The following is a 20,694-nucleotide window of genomic DNA, read 5'->3' on the forward strand; positions in this document are numbered from 1 at the left end:
CCTCCCAAAAAAGGCAAGCCTGGGGAGCCCTTGCAGGCCAGAAGTCCTCTCTCCAAATTTGCAAACCACGGACCCTCGTCTGCCTCTCCTCCGGCAGTGTAGGGAGGGAACCATCAACCACACGTCCTGCAGCCGCCCTGGGGGTGAGATTTCGGGGGTGCTGCCTCCTCCCCGGTGCTCCCAGCCCATGCCCACCCAGCCGTTCAGAGGAACGAGGGCAGGCTGCGCCTTCAGGTGGGAGACTGGCGGACTCCGAGGGCTGGGGACAGTTCTGGCCACCAGGATGCAGCGGGGCATCCCACCAAGGACACCTCCTGCCCTGCACCCGCAGCTTGCCTCAGTGACTCTCCCCAAAAGCCCCTCGGTCTTTCCTCACCAGGGGCAGACGCAGAGGGCACAGGTCTGCAGGGTAAGGGCCGGCTGACGGTGCCTCGCTGCTCAGTTTCTCCCTGGTCCTGCCGTCACCCAGGGCCGCACAAAGCCCAATGCAGGGCCCTCCTCTTCCTTGGATTCTGGGAGAAACACAGCAAAACTGAAAGCCACCGACAAACAGCCAGGCTGCAGTGACTTGGATCTAAACGGATTTATTTTGTGTATTTTTTTCTTTTTCTCAGTTTCGTAGCAAATGAAAAAAGAAATCAACGAAAACCAACTACACAACAAAACTTTCAACAAGTGGGCGCACCTTCCACTCCGAGTGCTCAGGGGAGGGGTGTGGACCGGCTGGAATCCCAGTGATGGCCCCTGAGGGCCCCGGAAAACCGGGCGGATCCCCCAGGCGCCTGGCCCAGCCTACAGGGCCGGGAGCACCCGCCTCCTCGCCCTCTCCCCCAGCTAGTCCAAAAAGCCATGAAGCGTTAAAGAAAGATTCCACAAACAAAACGAAACACAATTTAAATTAAAATAAAAACACTTTCTCCACCCGCCTCATGCCAGGAGGCTCTGGCCCAAGCCTCCTCTTAAAAAAAATTTTTTTTTTCTGCTAGAAATACTGTGCATTACTTTTTTCTTTCACTTGTCTTGAAGGTTAAAATAAGATACATTTCCCCAGGAGTCATAGATATGTTCTGGTGCATAGAGAGACAGCAGCTCGGGGTCCGGGCCAGCCCCCACCCGGCTGAGCACAGGACCCACCCCCCTCCCCCCACCGTTGAGCATAGGACAGCAGGCTGGACACAGCACAGGTGACGTCCCTGGTTTCGAGCTCCAGGGAACGCCGGTAACAGGGTCGGGGGCAAGCGGGGAGGGGGCAGGCAGGGGCAGGGCCCCTCCTGGCGAGCGACTCATGCTGCGACTCGCGACTGAGGCGGACCCCGGCTGGGGAAGGAAGGGGCTTCCTCCAAGGCTTTCTTTTCTAATCACCAAGCATAATAAAGATAAATACTTCGAAAATAAGACCGATTTTAAAAGGGGGAGGGGAAGTTAAAAAAGGCAAGGAAAGGGAGGCTGAGAAGAGAACGGAGGAGGGCGGGGGAAGGCAGGGGCTACCCGGAAAGGGACGGCAGCGCGGCCCCTCTCGGCTGGCAGGGCGAAGGTGGGAACGGAGAACCACGTTCGACATATTCACAAGTGGACGCTTGGAAAGAAGTTAGACCTGGCTCAAGTTTCCTTGGAAATCACCGTTCTCCGCGCAACGTCAGGAGGGCGACCCAGGCCGACGCGCACGAACGGGGGCCGGGAGCGAAGGGGCCTCCAGCCCCGCGCCCGCAGACTTGGCAGCGGGGCCAGCACGGCCGGGCCGGGCCGGGCCTAGCGTCCACGTCCTGGACCGCGGAGTCCGAGCCGAGGCCCTGCGAGGCCTGCGCGAACTTGTCCCCGGCGATGGCGGCGCGGGCTCGGGGTCCGGCGCCTACAGGAAGAAGTCGGGAGCGCCCCTGGCCCCGCCGGGACCGGCCTGCGGCGGCGAAGGCTCCCGCGGGAAACCGGCCCCGCCCGCGCCCCCGGGGCCGCCCCGGCCCGCCAGCTTCTCGTATTTCTCCTTGTACAGGTCCCGCTCTTTGGCCAGGCGCCCCACCTCCAGCTTCAGCTGCTCCACCTGGCTCTGGAGTTGGCACTTCTCGCTCTCCAGAATGTGCCGCTGCTGCACCCGCTTGAAACGGCAGGACTGCGCGTAGCCGCGGTTCTTGAGTGTGCGCCGCTTCTGCTTGAGCCGGATGACCTCCTCCTTGCTGAAGCCGCGGAGCTGCCGGTTCAGCTCGCGCACCGACATGGACACCAGCTGGTCGTCGGAGAAGCGCTCCTCCAGGCGCACGTGGTGGCCCGCGCCGCCGCCGCCGTGGCCCGCGCCGCCATGGTGGTGGTGGTGGTGGTGGTGGTGGGCGACATGGTGGTGGTGGGCGGCGTGGTGCGCGCCGTGGTGGTGCCCGGCGCCCATGTCGTCCGCGCCGCCGCCGCCCGCGAAGCCCGGGCCGCGGAAAGCCTCGTAGGCCGCGGTGGCCGCCGGGTGGTGCGCGCCGTGGTGCGCGCCGTGGTGGCCGCTGCCGATGAGCGCCTCCACCGCGTCCTCGGGCGTCAGGTTGAGCGCCTCGGGGTTGAGGTGGTGCTGGTAGCCGCTCATCCAGTACAGATCCTCCAGCGCCGGCTTCCCCGAGGTGCCCCCGACGGCGCCGGGGCCCCCGCTCGGCGGCCCGGGGGCGCCCCCGGCCTGAGACGCACCGCCGCCGCCCCCCGCGGCGCCGCCGCCGCCGGTGCCCGGGCTGGGCGCGCAGAAGCTGGGCGAGGAGGGCACGGAGGAGCAGGGCGTGCTGAGTGGCGTCGAGGACAGCGAGCCGGGAGGCAGGCGGTGGCAGAAGCGTTCGGCCTCGGGCGGCTCCTTCTTCACCTCGAACTTCATCAGGTCGAAGTCGTTGACGTACTCGATGGCCAGCGGGCTGCTGGGCAGCTCGGGGCCCATCGCCAGCTCCGCGGCCATCGCCCGGGGCCCGCGCCCGGCCGCGCCCCGACGGGCGGCGCGAGGGGGGGGAGCCGCGGGCCTCTCCCCCCCCTGCTCCCCGCGGGCGGCGGTCCCGGCGGGGGCGGGGGGGCGCCGGCACGGGGCGACGGCGCCGAGCGGCGCAGGGAAAAGTTTCACGTGGTCAACTCCGGGCGGCGCGCTAGGGGCGCCGCTGGCCGGGCGTCTCGGTCGATCCCAGGCCCGTGCCGCCGCCTCCTCCCCGCGGCCGCCGCCTCGGGCTGCTCCGGACCCGCTCCCGCGCCCCACCCGCGCCGCCGGCCGGCCCCGCCTCCCACGGCTAAACGCGAAGCTGCGCGCGCCCCTTTATAGAGACGGGCGCCTGGGCCCGCCTCCCCAGGAGGGGCGCGCGCCCCCGGGCCAATCGGAGCCCCAGCCCCGCCGCCCTCATTTGCTTATCCCCATGGCAACTCAGCGCCCAGCTGTCAATCTCCTGCGGGAAACAGCTGTGGGAAGGGGTGGGGACGGGCCGCTGGCGAGAGGAGAGGGCAGGGCCCTCTGGTGGCCATCACGGGGCACTGCACGGGCAGAGGGCGCGCGGTCGCAGGGGGCAACTGCGGTCCCCAGGGGCCTCAGCTCCCAGACCGGGCGGCCGGAGAGTCCAGAGAAGCAGACGCGGGCCGCGCCCGGGGACCCCCTCGGGGCCTCGTCCGCTTCCGGCCACGCGGCGGGGTGCCCCCTGGGCCCCCTGGGTTCGCTGCCCGGCCTCGGGGCCGGAGGCAGCTCCGCTAGCAGCGGCGGCAGCGGCGGGAACTCCGGGCCTCTGGACACGGGTGACACCGCGCGGCCCGGCAGAGCGTGGCTCGCTAAGCGGGTTATATTTAGCCCGCGGCTCAGGCGCGTTCAGGAATTTGATCAACAAAGTTGCCGGCACCTCCGGGCGCCTGGACGCACCGGGCGGGAGGAGGGACACACACGCGTGGGGGGCGGCGCGAGGGGCCGGGGACGTAGGGCTGGCGTGTGGGGGGCCGCGGAGGGCGCAGGACTGTGGGGGTCGCGGGACGACTCGGGTGGGTGCGAGCGGCAGCGGCGGCGGCGGGGCCCACGGGCTGGCGGCCCCTCAGGGCGTTAGGAATCCCGGTCCAAGCCGCCCACCACCCAGTTTCGCCCCCGGCGGGGCTGGAGGCGCCTTGCTGGGCCTGGAGTGGGATGGGATGGGGGTAACTGAGGCAGGGAGGCGGGGATTTCCACCTGGCGGCCGTGCACCTGTTGGGAGGAGACAGCTCCGGTTCACGGGGCAAGGCAGGCGACGATGGGCAATGGGCCTGTGACCCCAGGTCCCCGACGCCAGCGAGCCGGGTGATGGGAGGGATGCCCCTAGAGTCAGAGGCCAGTGACCCGAAGTGGGCCTATTGGTTTTGCTCTAAATTCTCTCCATTGCTGTTCTATGACTTCAACAATTAAAAAAATAAGTCTAAAATGTAACCACCTGTGTAGAGAAAATAACCTGGAATAAGTTGCACAGAGGCCATGGGGAGGCCTGGTCACGGCGCCACTGATTTAGTGCCAGGCCCTCACCTCCTTCCCTCTACAAAGATCGATGGTTTTGTAGCCAGAGGGTCATGCAGTGAGGACTGAACACCTGCTTCCTAAGGTGTCTCGGGGTGTCCCTGGCCCTCCCCTGGACCCTCCCACTCCTCTGGGCAGAGCTGGGACTGCAGATTTGGGAAGACCAGGCCTTCCTCCCTGCAAGGCAGGGCCAAGGACAGCATGAGGACCCACCTGCAGGGATCCCTCTCCCCAGACCCTGTCCCAGAGGGGACTCTGAGCTCCCCACCCGTTTCAGCTCATTCAGGACTCCATGCTGCAACCAGTGTTGCAGGTTGGTGGCCTCACAACCACCCTCCCAGTGTCATGAGCCTTCTATAGATGAAGAAATGAAGTGGGCATGCAGCAGCCAAGTCCCCACACCAGGTACCTGGACTTGAGACCACATGAGTGGTCCACCAGCCAGGGGTGTGGGGTTTCCTTTATGGCACCCTGCATCGAGACGGAGGCCCGGGAAGGGAGGATGCTACCGAGCAGTAGAGCTGGTGGTAGTCGAGGTTGTCTGTACCTGCAGCCCCGCAAGATGCCTTGGGGCTAGAGGGCCCTTCCACGGCCGCTCCAAGGGTTTAGCAGCATTTCTAGGCACCACACCCTGGCGGCCCTGGGGCACGCTGGAAAGGGAGTTCAAGAGGAAAGAGAGAGTGTTTGCATTGTGCTGTGTCCTCACTGCCCCCACCCGACCCCCCAACCCGTCGCACTGTGGCTCCTGTCAGGCCAAGTAGACCAGGGGAGGGTTTTTTGTCGCCAGCCCAGGAGACTCTGGCACACCCGTGGGAATGAAGGAGGTGCCTGACCCCAGGCTGTTGCAATGGGAACCCTCCCAGGGGTCACAGCTATGACCGCAGGCTGAGGGACACTGACCCCACAGCCATGCTTGGACTCGGTGGCACCCCCATCCTGCCACCACCCATAGGAAGCCTAAGTGCCTCATCTTGCTCTAAGAGGTGGGATAAGGTGGTGGAGGCTGGGGTGGCCTCAAAGATCGGCCCTAACCCACCTACCCCAAGCCTGCCAAGCCCTCCTCGAGGCTTGGTGCTGTCACCACCGAGCCAGGATGGCTCCCTAGAATTCACCCGTGCACGGCTGTTCCCTGGGCTCCCAGAAGCACTCTCCCTTTCCGCCAGCCTCCCACCCAAGGGCTTCTCACACCCTCCAAACTTTCAGTATTTGGTCCTCACAGAATTCCACAGGGGCCGTCTGTGTGGCTGGGTAACTCAATACACCCAGCAGGCTTCTCTTGAGCACCTAGTGTATGTCAGCCAGCCGGCCTAGGGGGCACATCCCATCTGGAAGGTGGCCAGGGTCGCTTGTTGAGAAGCCCCCTGGAGCTTGATGGCACAGGCAGCATTATTTTATCCATGGGCTCTGTAAGGGGGAGATGTGTCCTGGGAATAGGGGCACAGCTTTCCTCTGGTCCTGACAGCTGGGAGGACTTGAGGGTTGGGGTGACAGGTCAGCTGATGGATGGTGCCATTGGGCAGGGCCTTCACACCCAGGCCTGGCAGATGGTGACAGCTGTCGGCCGAAACAGCTGCTTATGACACCTCCACAGGGCTGCTCCCCGCAGCTGGTTGGGCTTCCTCACAGCATGGCTGCTGGTTCCCAGTGTGTGCATCCAAGAGAGAAAGGTGGAGGGATGCACGTGCTTCAGACGAGTTTCCTCCACGAGTCTGTTGGAGGAAAGGGGTCACCCAAGGGTGGGAACGCTGGAGGGGGGGGTGGGTCATGAGGCCACCTCAAGGCCTGTGCCCCACACGTTTGTGGGAAGGTAGAAGGTTGGCTAGATGGGGAGTTCTGGGTTAGTGGGGTTGGGGCCTCATGGACACCTGAGCAGATGGAGGGGCCACCCCTTTAGGCCAGGGAGCAGGGAGCCCAGAGCCACTGCCTGGGAGGGGCCAGAAGGGCCCAGGGTGGCTGGGTCAAGATCAGAGCCCATGGGGGCTGGTGTAGGGTCCAGGAAGTCATCGTGGGTCCCCAGAGGGCTCTGGGTGGAGGGAAACCTGGTACGAGGAGGGACAGGGAGGTTGGGGTGTTCACCACCTGACCCCCACAGCCCTCTCTGCTGTCCACCATGGGACCCCACGCAGTCTGCTGTCTGCTGGGGCCCTGAGCTCATGCCTTTGACGGCAGGGAGGGGCCTGAGGGGACTGTCGCGGCACAGCTCCTCCACCGCTGCCAGAGCACGGGGCACAGGAGGGCTGAGCTGACCCTGCCAGGCCATGCGTGGGCCTCCTGAACCTCACCCTGCCACCCCAAGAGTGAGTGCTCGGAACTGCGTCGAGCCTCGCGTGGGGTCTGGAGTGGAGTGTCATTTTGGAGGCATTTATTTAGGTGGGAGAACCCCCACACCCCCGGTGCCTGCGTTTGCTGGGCGAAGTGATCACAGGAGACAGAACCTTCTCTGTCCCGCAGACAGAGGCTCTGTGTCTTCTGGGATAGGGGCTGCTGGGGCTGCCTCCACCCCCACCCTGCTCCTGCTGTCGGGCGCCCCTCCTCCATGCAGGGGCTCATTTGCATTTAAGAACAAAACAACCAAAAAACAAGCCCAGGGCCTCCTGAGTCCCTCCTTAGCCTGTCGCTGCTCCGCCCTTCCTTGTGCCCCTACTCAAGCACGGATGGTGCGCCTACTGTATGCCAGGCGCCAGTCAGGGCGCTCGCTCAGCCACGACACGCCCAACTCCCTGCCCTCTGAGCTCCCGTGCTGCTGGGCGCTAAGCGACGCAGGGTCAGCCCTCAGCCCAGAGGCAGGATGGGCACAGGCTTAGCCCAGGAAGGTGCGGGCGCTCCCGGCTGACCCCCAGACACTCACCCTTCGGTCACCTCCCAGCCCCCAGGGGACTCCAGGCCAGCATCCGATTGCCCAGCCGACACCCCTCCAGGCGCACGGGACACAGAGCCACACTCTGAAGTCACTGCTGCCCCCCCGCCCGCTCGCCCATCCACCTCCCGCAGTGGCCCTGGACTCTGCCCACGGCTCCCACCTCTGTGGCCATCACATCTCCCTCAGACGAGGCAACAGCCCTAAAACCCATCTGCTTGGCGCTGGGTGGGGGCATCACCTGCCTGGGACCCGGCCATGCCCCACCAGGGCTCTGAGGACCCCCCAGGGTGCCGTGTGCTTCCGCTGTGGGGTTTCCCTCCGGCTGCCCCAGTACACACCACTGCTGCACGCGTGGGCTTGGGTGCGGGGTTACGCACCCCTCTCCTCAGGAAGCCCTCCGTCTGACCACCCCAGCAGGGCACATTCCACCAGGCTGTCCTCAGCTGGGGCCATGGTCAATGCAGGGGCAGGGACTCTCCTAGTCCCAGCCTCCCGGGTCCCTTGGCCAGGTGCCCTGGCAGTCACTGGTCTGCTGCCAGCTGCCCCTTGGCATGAGGGGCCTCATGTGACCAAATGGGCACACTCCATGCAGGGGAAACGCAGGGACTTGTGACCAGGCAGAGCCCGGGCTGCACAAGGTCCCCAGGTGGGGTACTGGGACACCATGGTGCCCCCCGAAGGCAGTGGCCAGCCTTTTCTGAGCCTTCCTGCTGGCTGCTCCGGGGCGGGGGCTGCATTGGGGGACAGTGGACCTGGCGCTGAACTGCTGTCACACCCCTTGCCCACGAGCAGTGCTCCAGGCCTGCAAGTGGCCATGCCGTGTGTCAGATGGCAGCGCTCACAGTCCCAGACAGGTGCTGGGTGGACGGGGCGCCTATTCCCTACCCCCCACCACCCACCACCCACGGACATTTCATGTTTCAGGGCCGTGTGCCAGCCCCAGGGCGGCTGAAAGCAGTGGCACCCATGGGTGGGTCCAGCTGCCCACTGGGCCTGCAGCAGACACTTGCCAGTGGCACGAAGTGAAGTTAGAGGATCTGGCTGCCTCATGTCCACCCGGTGCCCACCCTCAAATCTGGGGTCCCAAACAAGGCCATGAGCCCCTGTCAACACCTGGGTCTGGGTGAGCTGGGCCAGTGCTGGAGGGGACAGAAGCCAGCTGGGCACACCCCGCCCACAGCTCTGGCTTCCAGAATCTGCCATCCCACCCAATCTGGCTGCAACAGGGCCAAGGCTACAGGCTGGGTCCCAGGGGCTCAGGGTAGAGGTCACAGCGACGACCCCCATGGAAAGAACTGGAAACTGCCGCCATGTCACCCAGCACGCGCCCTGGTAGAACCATCCCACCAGCCTCGCGCCTCGGACCCTCTGATGCCAACGTCAGGACGCTCCACTCCAGGGTGGAGTCCAGGACCTTGAGGGGGCGGAGCATTCTCCCCGCCCAAGTGTGGACCAGGCCAAGGGGCCCTGCGGGGTGTGGGCTGGGCAGTGGCAGTGCCACCCACCTGGAGCCCAGGCAGGCAGAGGGCACAAGGCTCATGCATCTGACTCCAGGCTGCACTGTGGGGGCCCTGAAGGCGTTGCTGGCCTGCCTCTCCCGGGGCAACCCCCCATTTCTCTGGAGGTGAGGGAAGGTGGGAACGGATGCCTAGAGGAGCCTGTGCCCCTCCAAGACTTGCCTCCCCCAATCCAGGGTCCCTGACACAACCTCAGCCAGGCCTTCTGGCCAGGTCCCTCCAGCAGGGGCACCCGTGAAGAGTGGGGGAGCTGGGAGCTGGCTGAGCTGCCCCGCCCACCATGGCTCCAGCCTGTTGCACCTGGGGCCCCAGAGTGCCCCCTAGGCCTTCCCCACCCCAGACGGTGCTGCTCAGGTCCAAGGAGAAGCTCCTTCTGACTTCTGAACCATCCTGGGAGGTAGGAAAGGGCCCCATAGTCCTGCCCAGAGGCGCGGTGCTTTCCACCTGGCAGTGGCAAGAGTCAGGACAAGCCAACCAGTTACGGACAGAACCTTTATTGCTGAACATAAAACACCTGCCTGGGAGGCCCGGCCAGTGGCCTCTTCACTGGGTCGAAGACCTGGGTGGGGAGGGCTGGGGGGCTGCAGGGCCACTGTTGCCAATGGCAGTCGGGGACAGGCCTGGAGGCCAGCCCTGCCTGGCACCCTGGAGGGCGGTGGGGTGGGGACAGGGGCCCGGCTTGGGGGAGGAAGACCAGGCCCTGAGCACACGCTGGTCATGGAAGGTTGAGGGCCAGGCAGGCAGAGCAGTGTCCCTGTGGCCCCCAGGTGAGGGCCCCAGGTGAGGCCCCCAGGTGAGGCTTGGTGGCGGGCGGCCCTCCTCTGGGACACAGTGGCAGACAGAGCCTCTTTCCTCTCCAAGGATGAGGGTCTGAGGTAGGTGCAGGCCGGTCCCTGGGGTCCTCACAGACGCGGTTTGATGTGCAGAGGCTTCCCTATGTAGAGATGGCAAAAGTCAGGTGCCAGGAAACCCCCGAAGAACCTCCCAGCCTGCAAAGCTCCTGGTCAGGGGCTCAGGACGGGGGAGTTCTGTCAGCCTAAACACACATGGCAGGGTCTAGAGACCCCCCCCCCGAGTTCTAGAGAGAAGAGTACAGTCAGGCCACAGGCCTCAGCTTCTGCCCCCTGCTGCCAACGGGTCCTGGTGAGCCTCTGTGGCTGTCTAGTCATGGTGCAGGCTCAGTCTATGAGGTCAACTGAGGCTTCTGCCTACAGTCCAAGGGTCCTCTTGGGCGGGCAGCAGTCCTGGCCCCAAGGTCTACAGGGTGAGCCGTCAGTACCGGCGCACACAGCACCAGACAACCCCGCACAATCAGTGAGGCTGCCAGACATGTGAGGCGGCCACGATACACCTTCCATGTGGAAAGTCGGGGTGCACATGAGCTGTGGCGGGGAGGGGCAGGAGCAGAACAGAGGCCCCAGGGTGAGGCGGGCAGGGCCTGGAGGCAGGCAGTGTAGGAGGGAGCAGTTCCCCACAGTGGGGAAGCCCAGGGGCTCCTGCCCCATGAATGTTCACTCACTGGGTGCCAGCGCCTCTCCTCCCTCCCCAGATCTCCAGACCACCTGACAGGCACCGCGGCAGCCCGCTGAATAGAGATGCCTCCGTGTAGCTGCCCACAGGACTGGCCCTGCCCAGGTGCCCCTCTTCAGGGCTGATGAGCCCGCTCACCCACGCACAGTTGAGTTGGGCCCAGCAGCCAGGACCCAGGCTACAGACTACACAGGCTCTGCCCTGTCAGCCTGCCCCTGCGGTGGACGCTCCAGTAGCAGCTCCAGCTTCCTGCCCAGAGACTGTCCCAGGCACCTCCACCTGCCGGAGCTCCTGGCCATGGCCAAGCAGGGGAGGTTTCTGCAGCCTTTCCTGGGCCCCACCCAAGCTGCACACTGGACCCCTCAGCACCCTGCCCACCTCCACTGGCTCTGGAACTGGCTGCTAGGTTCCTGATCTTTAAAAAAAAAAAAAAAAATAGTGGCTGCCTCGGGGCCCCATCTGCTCCCCCAACCCAGAGAGGCCCACCCAGATGGAGGGAGCGGGTGCCCAGGTCTCGTGGGGCAGAGGGTCTGGCCACGGTTCCATGCCCCTGATGTGAAGGCTGTGAACAGGAGGCGGCCCCTCCGAGGCAGGCGTTTGAGCGTGCTCAGCGGAGCTGTTGGAGAAGGCTGCAGCAAGCATCTTCCATTAACGTTACGACCGTGAAATATGACAATAAAATGATAGCCGTATGGTCGCAAATTTGCAGCCCGCTGAGCTGCGTGGGGTTTATCGTCACTCAAACGCGCGGAGAGCTGTAAAATGTTTACAGAAAGGGTCGTTTGCAGCCATAAAATCCTCTTTTCTCTCCTAAACAAGGCTGAGTGGAGCCATTTACCAAGCCCCAAATGCTCATCGGGGGAGAGGGAACATCTGTTCTCTCCAGGAGTGCGTGGTGATCTTCCAGAACAAATTAACAGAAATGGGTGCTTTCTAATTAAATCAGCCCTCAGCTGGGGCAGACTGCACAGCGGCCACTGCTACACTCGCACCTTGGCTGGCCCTGCCCGAGGGCTGGCAGGTGCACCCCTGGCGCCTGCGGGACTCACCCAGGCCCCACCTGGAGATTCTGACGTGGTGGTCTGAGGTGGGCATTTAAAACTCCCCTGTGCTTGAGCCAGGTCACGCTGCCTACCTGAGTCCTTGGTGAGGGGGGCCCTGGGGGCCCGGACCCTGGGTTGGGCTCCTGGGCTCGGTGAGGACTGCAGGGAGATGAAGGAAGGCAGCTTGCAGAGCCTGTTGGAGCGTGCCGCTGCTAAGGCGGCCTCCTGGAGAGATGGTGCCTCGTGGTCCAAGGAAGCGGGAGGGGATGAGGAGGAGGAGGAACAAGAGGAGGAGGAAGCCTTCAAGGATGAGGGAGAGGCTGACCCCCCTGGGGAGCGGGGAGGTGCAGCCAGCGCAGCTGCAGTGAGGGCAGGGGAGCTGGGCGTCTGCCTGATGGGGCGCTGGGCTGCCGAGGGCTTCCTGCAGGGAAGGAAGGGGCAGACGTGTGAAGTGGGGTGACAGGCGGGGAACCCAGCGACAGGCTGCCCATGCTCTTGGCTGCTTCCTGCTCCCGTGGCCCCCCGTGGTCTCAGGGTGAGCTGGAGGCACAGGTCAAGCCTGGTCCTTGGCCGCAAGGACAGGCTGGGTGTGGAGAAGGCCCCAGCTCCACAACAAGCCTGCCCCTCACGTCCAGGGCCTTGGCTTCCTGGTCTCCATGGGGCTCTCACACCCACATAGCAGGGGGGCTGGATGAGGGAGCCCCCAGACTCCTCCCGGGGCTGGGCCTCCCACCCTCTCCCAGTGAGCAGGTCTCTGTGAAGCCCCACCTTCCTCCATCGGCCAGGAATGCCCTTGGCTCTGTCCAGACTTGAAAGTGGGGTAGGGGAATCTCTGGAGGTCATGTGATCCCCAGCCTTGGATTTCTGGGTCTGAGGCCCAAAGAGCTGGAGTTGGGGTGCTCAACCAGAGGGCCCTGAGCATCTCCCTGGACAGGGAGGGGCCACCCAGGCTCACATGTACAGCGCCCACTGCCCCATCACCTGGGCCCGTGGCTGGCCGAGGCCCTGCTCCTGGCAGCTGCGTCGCTGGGCCCTGGGGCGGGGGACGTGGCTGCCCGCCGACTGTGGCGTTTCTGGGTGCGGTGGAGCAGCTGGCACTGGGCGCCGCGGGGACACGCCCCCCTGCGGGCGAAGTCGGGGCACAGCAGCGTGTGTTTCTTCTTGCACTGCAGAGAGAAGGGGTGCGGGTGGGTGGGCCGGCTGGAGGCTGTGGCGCTGCACGGGGAGGGCAAGGAGGGCCAGGCCAGGCCCCCTGAGTGACCACGGGGCCCCATAGGCTCTGTCCAAGTCTTGGGGCAAAGGCTTCCTCTTGGAAGGCTGAGGCCACCAGGCCAGAGAGGTTCCACCTGGGCCCTCACCCACCCATAAGAGGCCCTCAGCAACTGCAAGCCCTGGGCACAGACCGAGAGCAGGGCGGGGCTGGGCCAGCCTGCGGACTCCCAGAACCTGCAGCCAGGCCCCGGCTCAGGGCTCGGCCCACCCGCTGCCTCTGCCAGACCCCAGCCCGCCCATCCTGGCAGCACAGAGGGAGCCCGGGAAGGTGGGTGTGGCTACAGACCTGGGGGTCTTGGGCTGGGCCAGGGGAGGGTGCGGCAGGTCAGCCAAGGCCAGGCCGCACTGGGTCAGGGCTGGGCTGGGCACGCGATCCCTAGCACCTGTCACAGCGCTAATTATACCCACGGGGCAGGGGGTGTGCCAGCCAGCAGGTGCTCTGGGCAGCAACATGGCCCCAGCTCTCCTACCAGGCCCACAGGGAAACACAAAGAGGCTGCCCAAGGCCCCAGCGGCCCAGTCCGGCCTGTGGAGCAGGGCGCCCAGCCTGCCCTTCCTCTGCCCACCCCTCCTGGGCTCTGCTCTGCAGCCCAGCTGCCTGCTTCTCTCGTGCCCAAGGCCTTTCAGGGAGGCTATGCCCTCCCCCTCCCCCTGCAGAGCCCACTACATGGGGCACCCAAACTGTTCTTCATGGGACTAGGCGACAGGCGTCCCCAATGCGAACTGTGACAAGCTCCCTGCCTGACCCACCAAGAGTGAAGCTCAAACCTGTGGCAGCAGCAGAGAGGCTGGAGGCTCCCAGCTCGTGGGGCGCCACAGCCTCGAACCCACATCCTCCCAGCCACACGGTCCCTTGCCGGGCACCTGACCTAAGAATCTGGGATCCCAGGTGCTGCTCCTGTATCTGGGGCTGGCCGTGAGCACCTGCTCAGAACCGGGCCCTGCACTGTCCCCCAACCCTCCCTGCACTGTCTCCCTACCCTCCCTGCACTGTCCCCCTACCCTCCCTGCACTGTCCCCCAACCCTCCCTGCACTGTCCCCCAACCCTCCCTGCTCTGTCCCCATATCCTCCCCACACTGCACCCCCTACCCTCCCGGCACTGCACCCCTAACCCTTCCTGCACTGTCCCCCTACCCTCCCTGCACTGTCCCCGCTACCCTCCCTGCACTGTCCCCCTACCCTCCCTGCACTGTCCCCTCTACCCTCCCTGCACTGTACCCCCTACCTTCCCTGCACTGTCCCCCAACCCTCCCTGCACTGTCCCCTCTACCCTCCCTGCACTGTCCCCCCTACCCTCCCTGCACTGTCCCCCTACCCTCCCTGCACTGTCCCCCTACCCTCCCTGGATCCTGTGGTGTGGCCCCCGCCATGCCCCCAGGTGGAAGCCAGGCTCAGGTCACTGCTCACACCCTCACTCACTCACTCATTCCTTCCTGTGACACGGAGTCTGAGTCCCTCTACACAGGGCCTGGCAGTGCTGTGGGGCCCAGAGACCCAGGGGCTCCTCAGTGGCCTGCGGCTGGAGAGATACTCGGTCCTGCAGCAGAGCAGGCTTCAGGGGCCCGGGGGAGCAAAGCCTCCTGGGGGGCAGGGGCAGTGGCTGTGCCTGACAAGGAAAGGCCTGCCACCAGCACAGACATCCCATGCGGCACTGGGACAGGCATGGGGGCATGCGGGTCCATGGTTCACAAAGGGGCAGGACGGCAGGCGTCACCAAGGCTACAGGTGCCATTTTATCAGATGTACCCACAGCCCCAGCAACGGCTGGTGGGCAACACTGGACATGGAGTGCCCGGCTGAGATGGCCAGAGGGCACCTGCCACAGCCAGTGTGAGCTGAGGTGTGGGTGTTGGTGTAAACCATGTGCCAGGGCTCAGACTTAGTAGGAACAAAATAATGTAAAATACACGTTTCTTTTTCCTTGATGACATGTTGAAATTTTTGATAGGATGGGTTAAATAAAACATATGATTTCATCTGCTTTGGTATATTCTTTTTTAACCTTTTAAAGGTGGCTATTAGAAAAGGTGAAATTCACGTATGACTCATACATGTTTGTGCTGGACAGCGCCGGTCAGAACCCTCCTGCAGAACACAACCAAATACCTAGGATCAAAAAGAACTTTCTGAGGCCCAGCACAGTGGCTCATGCCTGTAATTCCAGCACTTTGGGAGCCAAGGCAGGTGGATCACTTGAGGTCAGGAAATCGAGAGCAGCCTGGCCAACATGGAGAAACCCTGTCTCTACTAAAAATATAAAAATTAGCTGGGTGTGGTGGCACGCACCTGTAGTCCAAGATACTTGGGAGGCTGAGGCAGGAGAATCGCTTGAACCTGGGTGGTGGAGGTTGCAGTGAGCCAAGATTGCACCACTGCACTCCAGACCCTGTCTCAAAAAAAAAAAAAAGAACTTTTTGAAATTACCTAGGAGCGATGAAGAAAGTAAAATGATGGAAGGAAATATACAAGGAAACACACTGGACATGAAATGAATCTTAAATGTCAAAGGCCTGAGACTTTCATCTCACGTTCACTTAGTCTTTAATATTCACTAATGAAAAACCCAAACCAATCAAACAAAACCCCCAGAAAACTCCCCAAAGATCTGGAAATGTATCAGCATCTGTGGAACAGCAAAAGCAGGGCTTAAAGGAAAATACATAGCCTTAAATGCTTATATCACAACAGAAGATCTAGCTTAAAAGTTAGGGGCAAAACAGCAAATAAACTGAAAGCAGAGGGAAAGAAAAACAAAATAGGAATTAAAACCAAGAGAGTTAAAAAGTTGGTTCTTTGAAAACAGTAATCAGTTTATCCAATAGGATTGATCAGGAAACAAAGAGAAGGAAGATGTACACAATGTTGGGAACACCAAGCGTGTAACTAAAGATGCTGCAGATGATGAAAAACGCCTCATGCTGTGATGACAACTCATGCCAGTACGTTTCAAAACACCAGTGAATTGACAAATTCTAGAAAAACTGACAAGAAAAATAAATCCAAGTATTTCTATAACCATGCAGAAATCAGAATCAGTAGTTAAAAAGTAAAGCTCCAACCCAAAGGGTTTTACTTGTAGTTCTTTTTTTTTGAGACGGAGTCTCGCTCTGCCACCCAGGCTGGAGTGCAGTAGTGCGATCTCGGCTCACTGCACTGCAAGCTCTGCCTCCCGGGTTCCTGCCATTCTCCTGCCTCAGCCTCCCCAGTAGCTGGGACTATAGGCGCCCACCACCACGCCTGGCTACTTTTTTGTATTTTTAGTAGAGATGGGGTTTTACCATGATGGCCAGGACGGTCTTGATCTCCTGACCTCATGATCCGCCCGCCTCGGCCTCCCAAAGTGCTGGGATTACAGGTGTGAGCCACCGCGCCTGGCCTTTACTTGTAGTTCTACCAAATACTCCAGATGTACAATTCCAGTCTTCCATGAACAAGTCCACCATATAGAAAAACACAGAACACTGCTCAGCTTATGGGGCTAGAATAATCTTGAAACCAAATCTGACCAGGACTCTATGAGAAAAAAACATTTAGGCCAATATCACTCATGAAAAGAATGCAAAAGTCCTACACAAATTATAAACAAGAGTCTTGCAATGTGTAAAAACACGAATATATCAAGGACCAAGTTGGACTCATCTCAGGAATGCAAGGTTGGTTTAATATTAGAAAATCAGTGAAAATTAGCACATTAACAGGTTAAAAGAGAAGAATCATATGATCACCTCATAGATATGAAAGAAGTATTTAATAAAATTCAACATCAATTCACAGTTTTTAAAAAAGAAACATTTAGCAAATTAGTGATTGAAGGTAACTTCCTTAGCCTGATATACAGGGTTTTTTAAAAGGTAACTCCCAGAAAGCATCACATGTCAAGCGGAAAGGTTGGAAGCCCACCAGTCAATATTGTACTAGGGTCCTATCCAGTGCAGGAAGGCAAGAAAAATAAAGAAAACTTGTTTGGACTCAAAAGAAGAAGAAAAGAAAGTCATTATTTGCAAATGACATAATTGTTTATACAGAAAAATGCAAGAGAATCTATAAACTAATTACTAATATAGTTCAGCAAAGTTGCTGGAGAGAAAATCCACATAAAATTATATTTCTACACACCAACGAACATTTTAAAATAAACATTTTAAAAACACTATTTATAGTAATAAAAGTACTAGGAATAAATCTAACAAAACCTAATCAAGGGCTGGGCGCAGTGGCTCACGCCTGTAATTCCAACGCTTTGGGAGGCCAAGGCAGGCAGATCACCTGAAGTTGGGAGTTCGAGACCAGCCTGACCAACATGGAGAAACCCTGTCTCTACTAAAAATACAAAATTAGCCGGGCATAGTGGCGCATGCCTGTAATCCCAGCTACTCAGGAGACTGAGGCAGAAGAATTGCTTGAACCTGGGAGGTGGAGGCTGCAGCGAGCTGAGACTGCACCGCTGTAGTCCAGCCTGGGCAACAAGAGTGAAACTCTGTCTTAAAAAAAAAAAAGATGATAACTTTATTAAAACACATTAAAGGTAGGAGGCCAGGGTGGGAGGGTGGGGGGATTGCTTGAGGCCAGGAGTTCGAAATCAGCCTGGGCAACAGAACAAGACCTTGTTTCTACAAAAGATTTAAAAAAAAATTAGCCAGGTGTCATGGCATGTGCCTATAATCCCTGCTACTTGAGAGGCTGAGGCAGGAGGATTACTTGAGCCCAGGAGTTGGAGGCTAACGTGACCTATCATCACAACAGTGCACCCAGCCTGGGTGACACAGTGACACCCAGTCTTTAAAAAAAAAAAGACATTAAAAGGGAGGGTCTAACTGAAGAAATACAGACGCCATCCCCACAGGTTGGAGGCTCACTGCTCTGGGAACGGATGCCCATTTCCATCAAACTGAGCTACAGATTCAAGACAATCTCAATCAAAATTCCAACTTTTTTTTTAACCTGACAAGAATAATCTAAAAGGTATTTCTGGGAGAATAATGGTCAAGAATAGCTGAAACTGGTTCTAAAAAAGAACAAGGTGAAAGAACTTGCTTTATTATTATGAAACTCAAATAATTCAGAGTATGGTTTGGCTCAGGGACAAACTGACCAATGAACAGACAGCCAGAAGCAGAGCCTGCATCCACGCAGACCTGACCGCAGTGGGGAGGGCTGCACCGCACACCCGCTGGAAACAATGGGCTTTTCGATGCCAGGCGCCGTGGCAAAATGAAGTGGACCTCACCGCACACACCACACAAGAAAATCACCTCCAGCTGGATGAAAGTCTCAACGTCAAAAGTAAAGACAACAAAATATTTAGAGGCAACTGAGCACAATCTGGTGTAGAGAAGAATTTTTTTTTTTTTTTTTTTGAGGCGGAGTCTCGCTCTGTCGCCCAGGCTGGAGTGCCGTTCACTGCAAGCTCCGCCTCCCGGATTTACGCCATTCTCCTGCCTCAGCCTCCCGAGGAGCTGGGACTACAGGCGCCCGCCACCTCGCCCGGCTAGTTTTTTGTATTTTTTAGTAGAGATGGGGTTTCACTGTGTTAGCCAGGATGGTCTCGATCTTCTGACCTTGTGATCCGCCCATCTCAGCCTCCCAAAGTGCTGGGATTAGAGGCTTGAGCCACCGCGCCCGGCCAAGAAGAATTTCTTATTCAAGACACTAAGGGCGCAAAATGTAAAGAAAACGATAAAACTATGTCCGTTCAAATCAAGAACTTCTTTTTTTTTTTTTTTTTTTTTGAGACGGAGTCTAGCTCTGTTGCCCAGGCTGGAGTGCAATGGCCGGATCTCAGCTCACTGCAAGCCCCGCCTCAAGAACTTCTGATTTTCAACATGTCACAAAGAAATGCAAAGATAAACCAAAAACGGAGAAGACATGTGACTAACAGATTAAAGTCCAGGACATTATATATATTTTTATGTTTACGTTTATAAATTCCCTCTGAGTCAGTAAGAATCAAACGACCCAACAGAAAAACACCCGTGATCACCCTCACCAAAAAGACTCCAGGTATTTTCCAGAAGAGAAGGCACACAGGCCTCAGAAACACGGGAAAAGGTCTTCCACTTCAGTTTCCATCAGAGAAATACCAATTTAAAATATCAGACAGCTTTTAATACTTCAAATGGTCGGAAAGTAAAAAAAGGTTGAACCCAGCCTTCACAGAAAGCTTGGAGGCCTGTCCAAGCTGCCGAGTGTGACAGGCCAGGCGGCCTGGGTAGGCTCATGTTTCCAGCTAAGCCAGTATCCACACTGCCTGGCCATGCACTGAGGCACTGTTTCCCACGAGGTGCCCTCTGGGGCCTGGACTGGGGTCTGGAACGGGAGAACTGTCTTCAGGTAACTAATTGGTCATCTGCCTTTTCTACCAGCACCAAGAGAGTGGACAGCCTTGGGTGAATCTCCCAGGCACCAGGTCACCTCCTCCCCAAGCCAGCCTGGCCCCGGGAGCATGGTCCACAGGGAGACTCGCCCAGCCTGTGCTTGTGGAGCTGACATGAGGGGCGCAGGGACTGGGCCAGGCTCCATGGCACTCTCTTCCTTGACCAAGAGCAGGCTGATTTTCCCAGCTGGCTTGGCCACAGCAGCTCCCTCACCACTCGTGCTGGTTCAGCTTGGGGCCTGAGGGGCCCCAGCCCTACCAAAACATCCTGGGGGCAAGGCCCTAACCCCAAGGCCAGCAGCACCTCTGATGGCTGCGACACACGCTTTGTCCCCAGAAGAGCTGCCTGTTTCCTTCCCATTATCCAAAATCAAAGCGGCCCCCTCTACCACCACCAGCCACCGTGGAGGATGCATTCCAGACACTTTTATCCACCCTCTCCGTCTTTCTCACTCTCCCCTGCACTCCAAAATCAGTGACCATGGAATGTAGTGTCTTGGAACAGAAAACAGCATCAGGGAAAACTGAGGAAATCCAAATAAGGTCTGGAGTTGAGCTGACAAGTTACACCTCAACAAAGTGGATGTCTTAGTTCTGACAGCGAGATGGTAAGTGAGTCCATTCTCACACTGCTATAAAGACATACCCGAGACTGGGCAATGTATAAAGAAAAAAGGTTGCACTGGCTCACAGTTCACAGGCTGTACAGGAAGCATGGCAGCATCTGCTTCTGGGGATGCCCCAGGAAGCTTCCAGTCATAGCAGAAGGCGAAGTGGGAGCGAGGCACTTCACATGGCCAAGCAGGAGGACGAGAGAGCGCGGGGAGATGCTACAGACTTTTAACTGACCAGATGTTATGAGAACCCTATCACAAGAACAGTACCTGCAGGATGGTGCTAAGCCATTAGAAACCGGCAGAGATGGCCGGGCGCAGTGGCTCAAGCCTCCCAGCACTTTGGGAGGCCGAGGTGGGTGGACTGGCCGAGGTGGGTGGACTGCCTGAGGTCAGGAGTCTGAGACCAGTCTGGACAACATGGAGAAACCCTGTCTCTACTAAAACTACAAAATTACCCGGGTGTGGTGGTACATGCCTGTAATCCTAGCTACTCGGGAGGCTGAAGCGGGAGAATTGCTCAAACCCGGGAGGCGGGGGTTGCAGTGAGCTGAGATAGTGCCATTGCGCTCCAGCCTGGGCAACAAGAGCGAAACTCCATCTTAAAAAAAAAAAAAAAATTAGCCAGGCATGGTGTTGCATGCCTGTAATCCCAGCTACTAGGGAGGCTGAGGCAGGATAATTGCTTGAACCTGGGAGGCAGAGGTTGCCGTGAGCCAAGATAGCGCCAATGCACTCCAGCCTGGGCAACAAGATCGAAACTCTGTCTAAAAAAAAAGAGAGACAAGGCAAGTCCTTTCTACCTATGAGCCCATAAAATCAAAACAAGTTAGTGACTTCCAAGATACAATGGAGGCATAGGTATTGGGTAAATACTCCCATTTCAAAAGGGAGAAATCAGCCAAAAGAAAGGGGCTACAGGCCTTATACAAGACCAAAACCTGGCAGGGCAGTCATTAAATCTTAAAGCTCCAAAATCACCTCCTTTGACTCCACATTCCACATCCAGGGCACAGTGATGCAA

At 59.3% G+C, this 20,694-nt stretch overlaps 2 protein-coding genes across 4 annotated transcripts in view; both read right to left on the minus strand.

Annotated features, from left to right (window-relative positions):
* Positions 1 to 560: 560 nt before the first annotated feature.
* MAFA (MAF bZIP transcription factor A) lies at positions 561 to 3,232 on the minus strand. The gene has a single exon (XM_015455318.4). The coding sequence runs from the start codon at positions 2,909 to 2,911 to the stop codon at positions 1,850 to 1,852; it is 1,062 nt and encodes a 353-aa protein (XP_015310804.3). The 5' UTR covers positions 2,912 to 3,232; the 3' UTR covers positions 561 to 1,849.
* Positions 3,233 to 9,314: 6,082 nt separating this feature from the next.
* ZC3H3 (zinc finger CCCH-type containing 3) overlaps positions 9,315 to 20,694 on the minus strand; it is a 102,244-nt gene continuing 90,864 nt past the window's right edge. For 2 of the 3 annotated variants that reach the window (XM_065519759.1, XM_005564235.5), the window contains 3 exons: positions 12,391 to 12,575; positions 11,502 to 11,830; positions 9,315 to 9,770 (listed from right to left, as the gene is read on the minus strand). In XM_065519759.1, the coding sequence (XP_065375831.1) occupies positions 9,380 to 9,770; positions 11,502 to 11,830; positions 12,391 to 12,575 (905 nt within the window). In that variant the 3' untranslated portion in view covers positions 9,315 to 9,379. Of the gene's footprint in view, positions 9,771 to 11,501; positions 11,831 to 12,390; positions 12,576 to 14,969; positions 15,070 to 20,694 lie in introns of all 3 variants that reach the window. The other variant, XM_065519758.1, reaches the window with a different exon arrangement.

This window comes from Macaca fascicularis, chromosome 8, assembly GCF_037993035.2.
Source record: "Macaca fascicularis isolate 582-1 chromosome 8, T2T-MFA8v1.1".
Classification (NCBI taxonomy): Eukaryota; Metazoa; Chordata; class Mammalia; order Primates; family Cercopithecidae; genus Macaca; species Macaca fascicularis.

Bases quoted from the DNA above. Each gene is read 5' to 3' on its own strand.
- MAFA (XM_015455318.4), bottom strand. From the start codon at position 2,911: ATGGCCGCGGAGCTGGCGATGGGCCCCGAGCTGCCCAGCAGCCCGCTG.